The sequence below is a fragment of the Panthera onca genome, chromosome A1 (assembly GCF_046562875.1).
Source record: "Panthera onca isolate mPanOnc1 chromosome A1, mPanOnc1 haplotype 2, whole genome shotgun sequence".
Classification (NCBI taxonomy): domain Eukaryota; kingdom Metazoa; phylum Chordata; class Mammalia; order Carnivora; family Felidae; genus Panthera; species Panthera onca.
Window position 1 is genome coordinate 204,282,459 of NC_138339.1, and position 19,047 is coordinate 204,301,505.

The 19,047-nt window shown below is 36.0% G+C and overlaps 1 protein-coding gene across 6 annotated transcripts in view; it reads right to left on the reverse strand.

The window, feature by feature from the left end:
- Positions 1–19,047, reverse strand: part of TDRD3 (tudor domain containing 3) — a 166,456-nt gene that overhangs the window by 59,351 nt on the left and 88,058 nt on the right. For all 6 annotated transcript variants that reach the window (XM_060637033.3, XM_060637034.3, XM_060637030.3 and 3 more), the window contains exons 6-10: positions 13,657–13,728; positions 10,943–11,092; positions 5,569–5,709; positions 2,409–2,565; positions 1,608–1,733 (exon numbers count right to left, since the gene is read on the reverse strand). In XM_060637033.3, coding sequence (XP_060493016.3) covers positions 1,608–1,733; positions 2,409–2,565; positions 5,569–5,709; positions 10,943–11,092; positions 13,657–13,728 — 646 coding nt within the window. The remainder of the gene's footprint in view (positions 1–1,607; positions 1,734–2,408; positions 2,566–5,568; positions 5,710–10,942; positions 11,093–13,656; positions 13,729–19,047) is intronic.

The window sequence follows — 19,047 nt, forward strand, 5'->3', positions numbered from 1 at the left end:
CATGACGTGAACTGCCTACAGAGGTGATCAGGTGGCAAGAACTTGAGAGCTTCCAGGAGCTAAAAGCACTCCCCAGGCAACATCAAGCAAGAAAATGGGGACTTTGGTCTTAATCTACAAGGAACTGAATTTTGCTAACAACCAGTGAGCTTAGGAGAGAACCTCAAGCCTCAGCCAAGGTCATAGCCCCTACTGAAATCTTGATTTCAGGATGTGAGATCTTCAGCAAAGGTCCCAACTAAGTTTGCCTGGACTCCTGACCCACAGAAACCATGAGATAAATTTGCATTGTTTTAAGCTACCAAATTTGTGGTAATCTATTAAACAGCAATGGAAAACCAATACATTATGTTTTACAACCCAGAAAACATTGCTGTTAAATGTGTGCTTACAAATCTCACCTATATCAAACACTTTTTCAAAATACATTGCCTTTTCTATATAATCTAGCAATGAGCTTCCATTTTCATGAAATCTGGACATTTCAAATTTGTTATCATAGCATTTTATCTCCAACCTTTTTTTTTTTTTAATTAAAAATATATCTGAAAGAGAAAACTGAATTTAAAAGTATATCTCCCTGGGGCACCTGGGTGACTCACTTGGTTAAGCATCCAACTCTGATTTCAGCTCAGGTCATGATCTCACAGTTGTGGATCTAGCCCTGCACTGGGCTCAGCACAGAGTGCTAAGCCTGCTTGGGATTCTCTCTCACTCTCTCTCTCTCCCTTTTTCTGTCCTTCCCCTGCTTGTGCTCATGCTCGCTCTCTTAAATAAATAATAAATTTAAAGGAAAAAGGGTATTTTCCTAATGTTTTGGACTCATATTTTTAAAAATATACTATTTTAGAAAATACTTATCCCATGCTTAGGAAAAAGATACACATTTAACATTCTTTATCTTTTCAGTATTTATGTTAATCACTAAAATATGTCCTATTAAGGAATACATCATATTATGGGAGCATATTCACTCATTGTGTGAATATTTCCATAAAATATGTAATATGTGGAGAAAGAATAGATAGGCCAATTTCACAAAGTGTTATATAAAATTATATAATAATAAATTCTCCAACATAACAATCAGTTTTCATAGCTAAATCTGTTATCTAGTGAAGTTGGGGGAAAGATCTTGGCAATACTACCTATTACAGCGTTAGAGGGCAAAATAAGCTGCCTTTTGTATTTTCAGACTGTAACAATCAAAAATTTTGTTCTGTACTTCTGTTAAACAGTAAATTTGTAATTTAAAAATTTTAATTTTTAACACCCAGATAGAAGTTTGTATTGTCAGTTCTTTTATTAAACTTTTTTTGGTGCAATTCCAAAGTTTGGTCTTTTTAAAAGAAATCTACGTTAGGGGCGCCTGAGTGGCTCAGTCTGTTAAGCGTCCAACTCTTGATTTTGGCTCAGGTCATGATCTCACAGTTCGTGAGTTTGAGCACCGTGTTGGGCTCTGTGCTGACGGTGCAGACCCTGCTTGGGATTCTCTCTCTGCCCCTCCCCAGTAGTCACTCACTGTCTCTCTCTCTCTCTCTCTCTCAAAATTAATAAACATTACAAGAACAAACAAAAAAAAAGCAATCTACTTTAAGGTAGCCTACCTTCCACACTCAAAGTCCCCATTTTAGACTCCAGGAAATCAAATAACGTGCTTGGAGCTGACGGCCTTGCATTTCCCAGCTCCTCCTCTTCTTCAGATCTTATTCTCCCCCTGCCTTTTCCCTTACCTGAAGAAGTAAAGCAAGACACGTTTATTGTACGTGCAAAAACAAAAGGAGAAAATACACCAAAACAGAATCATCAGTCACCTCAAGTATGATTTTGTATGTCTTTCTTTTCATATTTTTCTGTATATTCTGCATCTTTTAAATAAATAAGTTTTTAAAATGATTATATCAACTAGTACCTTTAGTCCTCTAAATGATCTATCTGGAAATTTGAATTTGTTCATGTAAATTATCTTTTAAGAGAAAAAAATCATTCTTATAAAATTTTTCTTTAACCACTAATCCTTTAAAAGAATATAGGATTAAGACTTGAATGACCAAAGAATAACACTAAATAAAAGTCATGTTCTTGATAATTTTTAAAAGTCTGCAGACTAGTCACTTATACAAGGGGCATAGTTCTAAAAATAATTAACAGAACAACTCATTTCATATTATATTTTCTCTATTACTTATAACAACCCTGTTAAGTAAGGTATTATTAGACCTACTTTACATTAAGATGAAGACAGAGAGACTTAGAGGAACTTGCACAAGTCTCTGTGATGCCCTAACTGGTGCTCCTTCCTCTTACCACAAAGAGTAAATGAAGTTATACTGTCCCCCCGCCCAGCAACAAAACCTCAGCCAGAAATGCAAACAATACTATCTGTCACATGGCTTAATGAACTCTACCTCTCAGAGGTGGACCTGTAACAGGTTTGTGTTTATTGCTGTTAAGAAGTACATTCAGCGCTGCTTCTAAGTTGTTGCCATTATCCATAAGAGCTTGCCTTGATGCTTCTTTACTGAAGCCCATTTCCGTTATGTGTTTCAGAGCCTTCTCATCAACCTGTAAGAAATTAAGAGCAAAGCTACGCTAATGGCCAATAAATAAGCAAGGTATACGTTTTTAAGTATATGTATAGTTTCTTTCTTTTTTTTTTTTTTTTAAGTTTATTTATTTTGAGAGACAGAGTAAGTGGAAGACGGGCAGAGAGAGAGAGGGAGAGAGAGAATCCCAGGCAGGGATTCGAGCCCAATGCAGGGCTCAAACTCACAAACTGTGAGATCATTATCTGATCCAAGAGTCGGACACTTAACTGACTGAGCCACCCAGGTACCCCTATGTATACTGTTTTTAAATTAAAAATTACAGGGGCGCCTGGGTGGCTCAGTCGGTTGAGCGTCCGATTTCAGCCCGGGTCACGATCTCGCGGTCCGTGAGTTCGAGCCCCGCGTCGGGCTCTGGGCTGATGGCTCAGAGCCTGGAGCCTGCTTCCGATTCTGTGTCTCCCTCTCTCTCTGCCCCTCCCCCATTCATGCTCTCTCTGTCTCAAAAATAAATAAACGTTAAAAAAAAAAAAAAAAATTAAATTAAAAATTACATTCATGGTTATAGAAAAAATGCCATACTAATACAACATCCACTTGCTGTTTGTTCATACCAATAGTCGAGGAAAATTCTGTATGATATGTGGGGTTGTACCTCAAGTACTCTCTGACTTAACAACTATCATTACAAAAGAGTGAATGAATGAATGAAAGAAAGGAAAAGAAAGAAAATCATATATGTCAGAAAGAAGCTTCTGAAAATAATACAGTGAAAACTATCTAATGAAAACTTTTCTTGCTTAATATTTCACTTCTCCAAAACTGCAAAGTATAAAATGAAGCTAACAAAAAGGTGCTATCTCAGTAGTTTTATTTTTTTTACTCTCTGTTCCAGTATTCTTTCTATACTCATTAGCAATACTATCTATGATGCTGTGATAGCCTGTACCTCAAATAGGAAAATCTACCTTAAAATGCCATAAACCAAAATCTCCTTGAAAAATCTAGAGCTGAGTAGAATGCAAGAACTTTTTAAGTAACATAAACATATCCCATAAAGAAATTTCTTGATGGTACCCCATAGGTCCCTTATCCTCTTTTTTTCTTCACTCTTTTCTCTTTCCGCATCTTACACTGGGTAATTTCAATTGCCCAGTATCAAAGTTCACCGATTTTTTTCTCTGCCTGTTCCAGTCTGATGTTGAACTGCTAATTTTTCATTTCAGTTACTGTACTTTTCTGCTCCAGAAATTCTATTTGGTTTCTTTTTTTTTATAATCTCTCTTTACTGATATTCCCCACTTGTTCATATATTGTTCTCTTGATTTCTCTTTGTTCTTTGTCAACAGTTCCCTTCAGACGTTTGAGCATATTTAAGATAGTGCATTTAAAGTCTTTGTTTAGTCAGTCCAATGCCTGCGCTTCTTCAGGGAAAGTTCCTGTCAATTTCTTTTTTTTTCCCTAAGTGGGTTGTACTTTGCTGTTTTTTGGTAGGCTTTGTAATTTTTTTTTGTTGAGAACTGGACATTTTGAATACTATAATGGCAGTAATTTTGAAAATCAGATTCTCCCTCCTCCTCAGGGATTGCTATTGTTACTTGATGAAAGCTGCTGTTGTAAGTTTGTGTAGTGACTTTTCCAAACTTTCTTTGCAAGGATTATATTCCTTGTGATATGTGATCACTGAAGTCTCTGTTCCGTTATCCTCTTTCTTCATTACTCACTATTCTGGATCCTCAAGTATTTGACTACCAGCCTTCAGAATTCTAAAACCATTGTTTCAGAGAGTACTTGTCACCTAAACAGTTGTTTGGGTGGAGAGGCCAATTCCTGGAGCTCTCGACTCCACCATCTTTGCAATGTCACTCCCTTCATATGTTTAATCCTTGCCACAACCCCAAACTGCTGGTCTCTGATGTTCTATGGCAAGACATCCCCAGAGAAGTATTCTCAATTTACTGAAGTTTGAAAGCTTCTTGAGTTAGGGACCATATTTTTTCAGTTCGCTGTATCTACTCTAACCTGAAACTGACTTTTGTAAAAGTCCATGAAATGGTACTATGTTCAAGGAAGAGACAGCCTGGCCCATAGTTCTCCTTGGCCAATGACTGATTTAGAAGTGGAAATGTGACCTATCTCTAGTCATTAAGACATAAATGGAACTTTCTGGAGATTTCAGAAAATATTTTCTAGTCTGATAAAATAGACCTACACCCTTTCCTTCCTGCCTTTGAACTTTTTGTGTGAAGACTTAATACACAAAGAGTCCTGTAACCCTGAGAAGAAAGCCAAAAAATCACAGAGATGCTCACCAGAGCTCCAACATTGTTATACTGCTGGATTTATCAACCTTTGTAACCATCTACTTCTGAATTTCTAGTTATGTGAAATAATAAATCCCTATTATTTAAGTCAGTCTTAGTATCCCCTACTCTACAGATAAAAGCACCTAAAGTCATTCAACTTCTAAAGGCAGAGGAAAAAGAATTCTTGTCAGTTCTCTCATGTATGAGAACACTGCAGCATACCAGAAATAACTTTGACTCCTATCATTTATCTTAAAAATCCAAGTATATTTTGCAAATGAGACCAGAATACACATTTACTTGTTCTAATACATTTTTCCCAAAGAGCGAAACAAAACAAAACAAAATCACTTTACAGAAAATTTGAGAAGGATATGGAGAAGGGAAGGGAAAGGATGTTCCTGAGGCATCATCTTATACAAAATAATCTCCATTAAATGTCCTCTATTAAATGTGATGGCTTTTCATCAAGCTATTCCAAAAGACATAATTCAGACATTAGAAATTTAAGTACGATGGAGGTTTTAAGTAAATTATCTTTCAAACGATCCAGATGCTCCACGATTAGCGACAATCCTTAATGAAAACCTTCTTAAGAGTTGTAAAGTTCATTCATAACGCACTGAATAAAGCCAGGAGTGGTTGTGAGAAAGGACAGAAAAATCATCCAGGTAAGGCAGAACACATTAACTCTGTGGTTGATTCTTTGGCCTTACCAGTTCTCTGTAGACACCCTCATGTTTCCCCTCCGGCTTGGCTGACTTTTCTTTTTGTAAGATTTCTCTAGTTCGGTTCCCAGCAGCACTCATGTTGAGGTTACTTCTAGCACCACCACCACCACCTCCAAATGTCTTGGTCTTTAAGCAAGTGAAAGACAAAGAGATGTAGGTAAGTAACATGGAAAGATAGTTCTCAAGACTAGTCTGCAACCAAAAACATCTGGCAAAACAAGTAACGAAACGCTTCTCAGTTATGCTAACTACTGGCCATCATCTCGTCTTTCCACAAGTCCGGGTGAAGCAATAAAAAATTTACAAAATTAGCATCGTTAAGTCTTCAAGGCAAGTCATCAGAATAAACTGAAGTAGACAACAACATAGAAGAAAATACAATAATATTAGCATTATGGAGTTCAGGTGTTAAAATAATTCTACGGCACGATACGCGACTGATAAATCACGAGAGCTGGGTTATAAACCCAGATACGTAGCAAGTCTATTTTTAGCAAGGCACTCAACATGTCTAGGAGTCAGTTACATTATGTCCATGATCCAATAATATGATTATTTATACAAACTTAAAAAGTAAACAAATAATGTGAATTTTAACACTGGATTAAAATTCTCATCGCTAACTTACTATTTACATTAATTACATAATATGCTATCTTACTAATTATGTATAGAAAACTTTAAAGCCTTTATTTCTTATTTTGTTTGAATTATTTCAATAATTATGTCACATATATCACATTTGAAAATCTGCTCTGATCTCATTTTCATCAAAACTATTATAAAAAGACAAGAATGTAAAGGACATTAGTCATAAAGATACAAATTCATGATTGAAAAGTAACCCACTGCTGTTACTTGTACAGTATCAAATTAAATATGTGGTCATACAGCATCTTTAGAGCTCTAATAGATCCAATAAAAGAGGAAGAAGTCAAGACTTGATTTTTATTAGTGATAATAATAAATATTTTTACATGTGTTTTAAAATTATTACAGTAAGAAAACATCCTAGATATAAATTTATGAGATACTGGGAAATTATTTTCAATCTGATGAAAATATAAAGAAACAGAACCTGAGAAATAGAAAAATGATAGTAGATAAGCATTAACCAGACAACGTATAAAATACCTATTATGTAGTTGATACACCACCACAATATTTAAATTTTATTTAAACCAAAATTAAAACCACACCTTCAAAGACCAAAGGTGCATTAACTAGATTCATTCAATTTTTGGTTTATGCAATAGATTTGGAAGTTTGGAAGGTCATCACTTAAATAGCCTCATGATTTTAAATAGGCATCCATATATGCTTACAACTTCCAAATGCATCTCTTCCAAAGCTCACTTTTCCAATTATACTCTTCTGTCTCACTGCCTATGAAGCCACATGATGTCTGACAGGCACACTTCAACATTACTATGTTCAAAACAGAATACCAAATCTTTATCCTCAAACCTGTTCCACTATAGTCTTCTCTAATTCAAAGTAAGAAACTCTAACCTGCCCATTTCTTAGGGCAAAACCCTTGGAATCATTCATGATACCTCCCTCATGTACCACATTCAATATCTCAGAAACTGTGATAGTTCTACTTTCAAAATTCCGGAATCTGACCACTTCACACCACCTATGCAGCTGCCATCTTCATCCAAGCTACCATCATTTTTCCCCTCCCTGGATCATTCAATAATTTCCTAACTTGTTTGGTTCAATCTTCTTCTCTACAATCTACTCTGGACATAGCAGCCAGAATTAGCTTTTTATTTATTTTTTTAATGTTTATTTATTTATTTATTTATTTTGAGAGAGTGAGAGTGTGCACAAGAGGGGGAGGAGCAAAGAGAGAGGGAGAGAGAACCCCAAGCAGGCTCTGCGCTGCCAGGGCAAAGACTGACACAGGGCTCAATCTCACGAACCGTGACTTAACCGGCTGAGCCACCCAGGTGCCCCCCCAATTAGCTTTTTTAAATGTAGGTCAGTTGATGTTACTGTTGTGCTGAACACCTCTAAAGGCTCTCATTTCTCTCTGAATAAAGACCAGTTTTTTAAACATGGCTCACAGAGCCATATATAAGCTGACCTACATTATCACCATTGACTTTATGGTCTACTTCTTGTCCCTTTGTTCTCTCTGCTTCCACCGGCTACCTTCCTATTCTTTGAACACATACTCCTGCTTTAGAGCCTTTGTAAAGACTTTTCTTTCTCAGGTAACCACATAGCTAATTCTCTTACCTCCTTCAAGTCTTAGCTCAAATCTCATCATCTTGGGACCTAATCAAATCACTCTATTTAAAAGTGAAATCTGAAACTTACTTATTTAGCATGTTTATATTATTTAGTGTCTTTACTAGAATGTAAACTACACAAAAAGAATTCTTAACTTCTGACCATCCTATGTTAAAGTGCACCCCATCCCCAACCAGTACTCCCAACTCCCCAACCTACTTTATTCTTTTTCTTTCTATAGAGCTTACTGATTTCTAACTTCCCATACAACTTACATATAAATAGTTTTCTACTTTACTAAAATATAAGCTTGATAAGGGCAGGGATCTTTTGTCTATTTTGTTCATTGACTTAACATAAGCATTTATTTTTTTAATTTAAAAAAAAACAATTTTTTTGTCTGTGTTTATTTATTTTTGAGAGAGAGAGAGAGAGAGAGAGAGAGAGAGCGCGCGCGCAAGCAGGGGAGGGGCTGAGAGAGAGGGAGACACAGACTCTGAAGCAGGCTCCAGGCTCCGAACTGTCAGCACAGAGCCCGACGCAGGGCTTGTACTCATGAACTACAAGATCATGACCTCAGCTGAAGTCAGTGCTTAGCCGACTGAGCCACTCAGGTGCCCCTAGTTTTTACATTTTTTAAAAGTTTATTGATTTATTTTGAGAAAGAGATAGATCCAGAAAGAAAGAGCATGAGCAGGGGAGGGGCAGAGAGCGAGAATCCCAAACAGGCTCTGCACTATCAGCCTGATGTGGGGCTTGACTTCACGAATCAAGAGATCATGACCTGAACTGAGATCAAGAGTCAGATGCTTAACCACCTAAGCCACCCAGGGACTCTTAATCTAAGCATTTAGAACACTTCTTCGCATACAGATTTTCATAAGATTGCTGAATAAACAAATAACGGAAAAAATATATGAAAATCATGGCTTGATCATGTGCACTAAATTCCACCAAATCCACATAATTGTTTGAATGGATGATCATAAAACATCTTTCTAAAACAATTGCACTCTTATGATTTTGCTGTTCAGACATTTATTTTTTTAAGTTGATTTATTTTGAGAGAGAGAGCACAAGAGCAAGTGGGGGGAGAGAAGAGAGACAGAGAGAGAAAGAATCTCAAGCAGGCTCTGTGCTGTCAGCACAGAGGCCGATGTTGGACTCAAACTCACAAACTGTGAGATCATGACCTGAGCCAAAGTCAAGAGTCAGATGCTTAACTGACTGAGCCACCCAGGTGCTCCATTGTTCAGGCATTTAGATTAAATATAAATCTGTGCTTGTGTGCTTGTGTGTGTGTGTGTGTGTGTGTGTGTGTGTGTGTACTTACCTATAGAGACAGATCTATAGATATAAGGATAATCTATAATACACATAGGTTTAGTCCTAAATTTGCCATTGGGTAACACTGGGCAAGTTCGGGTAGTTTTGAACCACCATCAGTTCTCTCATATATAAACTGAGTAGTTTTAAGTTTGCTTTGGAAAGCTAGGATTCTTTATTTATCAAATATTTATACAAAATACAATGTGATCAATTATGGCTTTAAAAAATGAAGCATATTACAGTTTAACTATATTCTAGAAAATAGCCATACCCTGCATCAAAGTTTTGGAAGGAAAGTTTGTGTGAGAAAAATGTACATCAAAAGAACAACTTTCCTATAATCATTAAGAAATTGATATATATCCCATATACTCTTTTAAAATTCCATAATTTTAACAGCCTTTTAGGAAAAAAGAAATATATATTATGTAAACTATGCAAAATGCATTAATTTCAGAAGCATGAAAAACGATTTTTAAAAGCATGTACCTTAGAACATAAAAGACACTAAGGAATGGCAATAGTCACATTTACGGAGAGCTTTCAGTGAAGGAAAATTTGAACTGTGCCACATGCAGCGTTGTAAACGTTTTAAAGATTATCAGTTTAATTCTAACAGCAACCATATGAAGTGGGTGCCGTTATTATCCCCTTTGCAAAGATGAAGAAAAATCAGGTATGAAAAGCTAAGTAACTTATCGAAGGCTGTCAGCAGGATACACTTCCAGGCTGCCTGACTCCAGAGCTTGTGCTCTTGGATCAGACTGATGACGGAAAGACACTGCAGGAAGAACAATCAAAATTCAATAAATCTCTTACTTATACTTCAAAATTAAATAGGAAAGCAGTTGTTAGCTAAGCTTTATTACTGGTTTTAAATAAAGGAAAGTATTCTAATCTCACTGGTTAAGAGAAGGAGAGTCTGTCTCAGCAACTAATTCATGAACTTAAATTTCTTCTCAAAGTCTAAAATGAATAACTAGAGAAAACACCTATTTCAAATAAGCAAGAAATTTTAAATAATTAAAAGAAAACCATTTGGCTGTTAAGAGAACATGATGGATTGTGTGTGTGTGTGTGTGTGTGTGTGTGTGTGTGGGTGGGGGCGGGCATAAATGTACAGGATCCAAAGAAAAAAATTATTTTTTACTAAGTAGATTGAAGAATGAAAACTAACAAAAATGTTAATACTAAGCCATGATTTATCCTCTGATCAATCTTTTTTTTTTAAATATTTATTTATTTTTGAGAGAGAGAGAAGTAAGAAACTCATGCATGCACATGAGCAGGGGAGGGAGAGAGAGAGGAAGACACAGAATCTGAAGCAGACTCCAGGCTCTGAGCTGCAGCGCAGAGCCCCGACACGGGGCTTGAACCTGCGAACCGTGAGATCATGACCTGAGTCAAAGTCAGATGCTTAACCCACTGAGCCCCCCAGGTGCCCCTCTTCTGATCTATCTTTACTTGCATTCCTCACAGGTGGTATCTAGCTCAACTAACAACAGAAAATCCTCTGCCATCATGAAAAGTGTGTTTCGTTGTTACTCTATTCAGAAGAAAAGGAAAAGGGAGGAAAGAAGAGTGGTTTGCTAGCAAGAACTTGTGAGCAAAATGTGTGAGCTTAAGGCTCCATAAAGGCCCAGGGCATTTCTACTGTTGAAATATGCAAGAAGAATGTCGAAAGTTTGTTGAATTAGTTACCTTATATGGAAAGACAATAATGATTCTGAGCGACTTAAATAGAACATAATGACAAAGAATAAGAGTTTATAAAGATCTAGTTTCTTACTTCTTTGCTTTTTGCAACTTCCGCAATAGCAGCAGTCCTTTGTTTTTCAAATTCATCATTGTCATTTGTAGGTTTGACAGGCATTGTGACTTGCAATGTCTTTCTTCGGTCAAGTTCTCTACTATCCACTCGGACATGAGACGTGCACTTCTGGTAATAACAGAGAAAAATAAAACACTCCAGTAGTTCCAAAAGAGATCCAAGTTTTTCATAAGAAAGTAACACCTCAAAAGAAAGGTTTGTGTTGCTTTAACAATTGAGAGCTCATAAAAGTTTAATTCTTTCCCATAGATTTAAAAATAAAGGTAGAAAACTGATTAAAGTCACTTGTAAATAAATGTAACTGGTAAATAAAATTGTAAAGCTACATAATGGCCATCTAAAATAGGGCACATATTTAAAACACACATTGAACCAAGAGATTTATGTAGCATTTTAGAATAACAACTTGAAATAATTTTAAACTTCAAACAGTCTATATACTACTGTACAAGGAGAGACAAGTTCAGTTTTTTATTAAGAGTTTGATTTCCATATTATGACACAATATGCATATGACGGTTAAGTAGTATAGTATGGTTATTTTAAATATAAAGAGCTGTCTCTGAACTTACAAACTAAAAACTAAAAACATAACTGCTCTCTCAATCAGGCTACAAAGTTTTTGATTTAAAAAAAATTTTTTTTTAATGTTTATTTTTGAGAGAGAGAGAGAGAGAGAGAGAGAAAGAGAGAGACAGAGACAGAATGAGAGTGGGGGAGGGGTAGAGAGAGAGAGGGAGACACAGAATCCGAAGCAGGCTCCAGGCTCTGAGCTGTCAGCACAGAGCCTGATGCAGGCTCGAACTCACGAACCGCGAGATCATGACCTGAGCCGAAGTTGGACACTTAACCGACTGAGCCACCCAACCGCCCCCAAAGTTTTTGATTTTTAATTTCTTAGGATAATTTTAAAAAGCCAACACTGCTTAAAAATAAGCCCTGAATTCTGTTCTCCCTTCCAATCCTAGCAGTAAAAATCCTATAAAATGAGCCTTTTCTCAACTCACTAATAAAAAAAGAAAAACATACACTCACACAAATGTGTTGTACAAATACAGGTTTTCAGCAATATTAATATATCCTGTTGCTATTGGCACACATCCAGCATTATCTACCTTTAACCCATGTACAAGACTAAGATAAACTGAACAAGAATATTTTAGAATGGACTTGATAAGAAATATTAGTGAAACTATACCTTTTAATATATTCCTAATTTAAAAAACCATAAGGGGTGCCTGGGTGGTTCAGTTGGTTAAGCGTCTGACTCTTGATTTCAGCTCAGGTCATGATCTCATGATTCGTCGGATTGAGCCCCACATGGGCCTCTGAGCTGATAGTGTGGAGCCTGCTTGTGATTCTCTCCCTCCCTCTCTGCCTCTTCCCTGCGCTCTCTCTCAAAATTACGTTTCTCTGAGTAATTCGTAAAAGAAATATTACCACCAAAATGTTTAAGAAGAAAGCAAATTCTTGCAAACATGTATTTATATTATTAAAATATAAATCATTCGACTGTTTACACTCTGTTTGCATTCTGAAGGTTTTTGTGACATTGGTGGGAGAGAGAATATCAGCAACATGGATCAGATCACAGGGCATCATGCCTCCTCTCATCTTGACTGTGCCTTGCTCCAAAGCACAGTAGAGTCAACATATTTTTAAATTATTTTCAAAATAGCCATGATGAGAGAATGACTTTAATTCAATTTTGAGTTGACCTTACAAAAATGTGTTTGAAAAGGATGCCAGTCAACGGATTCCACCCATTTATCTGGGTGGAATGAAGCAAATGAAGAGCAAACGCAAGGCAGATTACCAACAGCTAAATGTTGGTGCCATCATGAAGTAAAGAGCAAGTTGCCACAGGGATTAATCTCAGACTCATCAGGGATAAAACAGGAAAAGGCTGCAGGAGACTGTTGTGAATAACAGTGGAACGCTGAGTAAAATCAGGAAGGCCCAAGATTTCAGGCAGCTAAGGAGTTACCTCACTGTAACATTTTGCAGAGGGTGGGTTGAAAAATAGTGAGGAGGAAACTTTTAGCTTCTGTAAGAGAAGGATCAGGGCTGCTGTGGTTAAAAAGAAAAATATCAAATGGAAATAAAATTAAGTTCTTGATTGAGACAGGTAATTTGGATCAAGGCCGAAGATTAGAATCCAGGAAAGAACAACTGGGACAGAAACCCCACTAAAGTGCAGTGATGCCCTTCCCTGTCTCTGGGTTCGCACGTTTATGTCTCATCTCTCTGTTGACATTTTCATTTTTTCCTCTCCCTCTTTTGTGTCTACCAAAAAAAGTGGGAAATTACAGCATACATCTGCCTTACTTTTGAATTTCTCGCTCACTCTCTCAAAAAAACAAAAAATAACAACAAGAACAAAAAAACAAAGCCTCTACCACCAGGCTATCTTAATTAATTATAAGTTGCTCTTCAAGTATGCCTCTTAACTGCTTCAATCTTTCGGTTAACAGCTCTTGAGAAAAGAATCTACACCAACAATTTAGTTAAAGAAAAAAACCACAATTATTAAATTTCTGTATTTAATAGATTTCCACATAACTCCATGACCTCTAAATGAATAGTTCCACACAAAACTAAACACAGCTTGAATACAAATGAAGAACACTTTTTTGCTGATTAAATTCATCTGCCAACATGGAAGTCATTACCTGTCCAAAAGGCACAAAAGGAGGTGGTCCACCTTCAGTTCCAATATTACTTCTATTGTGTTTTGACAAGCTCTGTGAGAAAAGTGAGTCATAAGACAGAAATTATACCATTTACAATGTGCCAGGAATCCACTTATGTTAGTAGATTCTTATATAGAATAGGAAAAAAAAAAAAAAAGCCTTGTATAAATAATTTTAAACTACATAAAAACATTTTGTGTAATTAGGCAATAATTAGGTAAAGGTTCTCTCCTCATCTCCCATACTAAACTACACATTCACATAGAATTTTCAGAAGTACTTACCAACCTGCTCCCATAAAAAGAAAACACAGTAAAAAAAATACCCTCTTCGACAAGGAGTTAATTCAAGACAACAAACAATGGTAACAAAAGTTTTAAAAGCGCACTAAAACTATAATCCGACAGACAAATATTACCTGAAAATTATCTTCAAAATAAATTTTTATACATAAAATCTACTAGCAAATATTTGAGATACTGCAATGTAATAAAAATATATATATTTGGGCTTCTTCCCCAGTTCTTGGAACAGAGCTCCTAAAACTTTTGGAATTTCCTGAGTGATTGGGGTCAGAGGAGCATCTTCTGTTATTCATAATAAGCTTCTTTGAGGATACCTGAGTTTATGCTAATGAGGTGACTATTGATGGGCCCCTAAATAGCTCCAGGATGGGGGCAGGCTGCCAGAGGCACCGATAATATGATTGGAAGGTTGGAGAATGAGTTAGTCGCCAATGTTCAGTGGTTTAGTCAATCATGCCTATATAATGAGCCTCCATGAAACCCCCTATACAACAGGGTTCTGAGAGCTTCCAGTTTGGTGAACACATCCATGTGCTGGAAGGGTAGAACACACCAAATTCCACAGGGACGGAGGCTCCTGTGTTCAGGACTCTTCTAGATCTTGTAGCTTCATTTGGGTGTTCATTTGCGTCTTTTACAATATCCTAAATTTATAGTAAACCTGTTAATAGTAAGTAAAGTGTTTCCCTGATTTTTGTGAGCCATTATAGCAAATTATCAAACCCAAGAAGGAGGTCACAGGAACCACCAATTTGTACCCACAACGTACTGACATGTGGGTAACCCAGGGACCCGCTATTTGCAACTGGCATCTGAAGTGGGGAAGTAGTCTTGTGAGACTGAGTCCTTGAGAGGCAGGGTCTGAACAAGACTATTCAGCTGATTAAGCAAAGAATAATATAAACTTTATAGGACTGTCATATTTCTTTACAAGCTGTACATAAGATGTTAACCTACTTTTTAAAAACCAGCAGCGAATTCAATTATCTAGGGGTCTTTCCTCAGATAGGAAAGACCTATCTTGAATAATCAAGACATTCAAGCATCAATCATTTCAATTTATACTGTAACTTCCTTTAAAAACTCACACAAACTGCTAATAATGCCATCTGTCAATACAGATTATATAATTTAAAACATATTACATGGTTGATACTTCTCATCCTCATGAATGTACAGAAGTCAGACTTCACCTCCCTCTACAAACAAGCAGGAATCTGGACAACTTGTAAGAAAAAACTGTTTTAAGACATAGGACAATAAGTAGTGCAGGACTATAGTCCCTGAAAGAAAGAGAAATAAACAAAATCGAACCAGATGAGCTCTGCATTTCTGCTCAGAGGCATGATTCAGTCAGTGCAGAGAGCCAACCTGAGAGAATCAACTTCAGGCAGGCTGAAGCAACTGGAAGTGCTGGGGCAGAGTTTTGTAAAAGAGGGACATGTGGAGAAAAGAGGCTCCAGAAACCAGCATATGAATTCCCTAAAGTCATTGCTGAGAACTAGACTGAGCAAAAAACCACTGTAGATTGTAAGCTTCCCTTTACAATAGCATCAAAAAGAATAAAACACTTGGGAGATAAACTTAAGAGACTTGTACACTGAAAACTATAAAAGACTGCTAAAAGAAATTAAAGATGATATCAATAAATGCAAAGATATCCCATGGTCAAGGATTGAAAGAATTAATATTATTAAGAGATCAATATTATTAAGATTCAATACAATTCCTATCAAAATCAAAAGAATTTTTTTGCAGATACAGAAAAAGTCATCCTACAATTCATATGGAATCTCAAGGGACCCTGAATACCATAACTATCCTGAAAAGTCCTCATGTTTCTCAGTTATACAACTTACTACAACTTACTATAATCGAAACAGAGTGGTACTGGCATGAAGACAGACATAGGGAACAAAAGAATAAAGAACCCAGAAACAAACCCTTGCTTGCATATGTGGTCAAATCATTTTTGAAGAGTGTGGACAAGACCGTTCATTGGGGAAAGAGAGAAATAGTGCTGGGAAAACTGGATATCCATAGGCAAAACAATGAAGTTGGACCCTTAACTTGTATCATATACAAACATTAATTTAAAATGGATCAAATACCTAAATTTAAACCCATAAAACTCTTAGAAAAAAAGACAGAAGCAAAGTTTCAGGACACTGGATTTGGTAATGATTTCTTGGATATGACATCAAAAGCACAAGCAACAAAAGAAAAAAAACATGAAATCAAACTTCATCAAAATTAAAACCTTTTGTGCATCAAAGGATACTATCAACAGAGTAAAAGGACAACCCACAGAATGTGAAATAATATTTGTATTTCATACATCTCAAAGAACTGATACCCAGAAAATATCAAGAATAGGACAAAAGCTAAACAAACCAGTTAAAAAATGGACAAAGGACATAAACATTTCTCCAAAGAAGACATACAAATGGCCTGTGGAAGGCACTAAATATCACTAAGCATAGCGAAATGCAAATCAAAGCCACAATGAGATTCCACTTCACACCTATTAGAATGGTTATTATAAAAAATGAAATACCAAGGATTGGCGAGGATGTGGAGAAATTAGATCCCTTGTGCATTGCCGGCGGGAATATAAAATGGTGCAATTACTGTAGAAAACAATATGGCAGTTACTCAAAAAATTAAACATAGAATTACCTGCCATATGACTCAGCAATTCTACTCTGGTTGTATGTCCAAAAGAGCTGAAAGCAGAAACCTGAACAGATATTTGTCCAACCTTGTTCATAACAGAACTGTTCACAATTAGCCAAAAGGTAGGAACAACCCTAATGTCCACCAATCGATGAATGAGGAAAACACTGAAATGCTGTATGTGTGTGTGCGTGTATATGGAATATACAATGGAATAGTACTCAGCCTAAAAAAGTCCAGCAATTCTGACACATGCTACAACATGGATGAACCCTGAAGACATTATGCTAAGTAAAATACACCAGACACTAAAGGACAAATATCATAGGATTTCACTTATATGAAGTACCTAGAGTAGTTGAATTCATAGAGACAGAAAGTAGAATGGCGATTACCAGAGACTGGAGGTGGGTATAGGGGGATGGGAAGTTGTTTTATGGGTACAGAGTTTAAGTTTGGGAAGATAAAAATTCTAGAGATGGATGATGTAATGGTTGTTTAACAATATAAAGGTACTTAATGCCACTGAATTTTACATTTAAAATGGTTAAAATGGTAAATTTTATGTTATGTATACATTACTAAACACACACACACACACAAAGAAAAAACAAACAAACCCAGATCTGTCATGGCAACAGGCTGGGGGGCACTAAAATGTTACAGAAACTACATTACTTTGCAAATTACATCTGGCACAGAACTCTCTAGAACTGGTCTTTGCCAAATGTACAAAACATTTTGAGGTTTGAGTTTTTCTTCTTCTCTTCACCTGTCTATTACAATTTGTTATAGCTACAAAACATGCACATAGTTTAAATACTGCCCATGTCCCCTTAACCCATTTATTTTACAAAATGGTTAGGGCCCTTTTTGAAAATTAACTTTATGGTCTATGGTTTCTATGCGTACATCTGATTTCTATGTGTACCACCTGCCAGATGCTTCAGTAATTAAACTCTCCATGGTTTCTACATGACTATGGTTACCAAATTAAAACAGCAGCAACAACTATAAATCAAGAGAACTATAATCATTGCAAGATGTTTTAAACACTTTTTAATATAAATTTTTATTGCCCCCTAAAAAGAAATATTAACACAGTTTTCAGGAAACAAAGTGTAAACATAATATAATAAAATATTACAAAGATAACTATCAAACTACTAATAATCGTTGTGTGTGTGGGGGGGGTGTGTTTTAGGAGTGAGGAAGTTTCTAGGAATGTTTAATTGATTTTACAGTTAGTGAAGTAGTTTTGGCTGGCATTAGGAAAATAATGTAAGATGTTGGTCTGACTTAATGGCATCTTACCACACTCTAAAAAATGTCTAATAATAAAAATATAATTTATCAACTTGTGAAAGGAAAGAGTTACATGAAATGGGTGGGATTTCTCTGGGAAATTCAAGGTTCATAATCTTGGCTATTTATGTAAAACTATCAAGCCACTTCTGCTTTTGTAACATTTTAATTAAACAATGCAGGTAGGGAACATTATCTTATACTACATAGTACAGCAGACCTAAAGGTAGCACATTAGTATTGTAAGTAATTAGTACTAAAGAATAAAATATGTGCCTAAATTTCTTTATCTATTTACCTCCCAAACAGAGGCACTTTCAAAGCAAGAAAATAGAAAAGAATAATGTATCATAAAATAGGAAAATCTTCAAATGTTACTAGGTTCCTTGGCTCATTCCAGGTAACAGGCAAGATTTGGGGCAGCACAAGAACATCAATTTTAGATCAAAGAGTAATTAGATTTATGTGCTTTATAATTCATTCATTCCACAATCGTTTGTTATAATGTTTTTGCATGTACACATCCTGAGCTTCTGTGTTAGAGGAGGCTCAGATCTGTCACCTATTAGATCTGTAATCATAAAATAAATTATTTAACAGTTCTTTAAGTCCATTTCCCGATCTATATGAACATAATACTCCCTTATAAGACTGTTAGGAGGATTACATGGTTTCCTGATGCAAGGGTCCAGCACAGTATCTACAGACTGTTCAACAAATATTCATGGAATTAAACAAAGGCACAAACAATTCTTACCTCAAGAAGCTTATAATCTATTAAAGGAGATAAGTAAACATAATTCTAGTGCTAGGTAAAAAGTAATATACTTAACACAAATAAAATGTTCTAAGAATTCAATAAAGGACCAACTACTTCACTTGGCAAAGAAGCAAGCATTTGATCTGGGTCTAAAAGCATGGGACAATTTGGCCATTCAGGGATCAGGAGAAAGAGAACAAGATGAATGATATAAATGTGGAAAAAGATTTTACCCCCGAAAGTATAACTAAGGAAAGCATAGAGAAGCAAAGAAAGAGTAAGTGGTTCCATTTGGTTAGAACAAAACCCATGTAAAATAATACA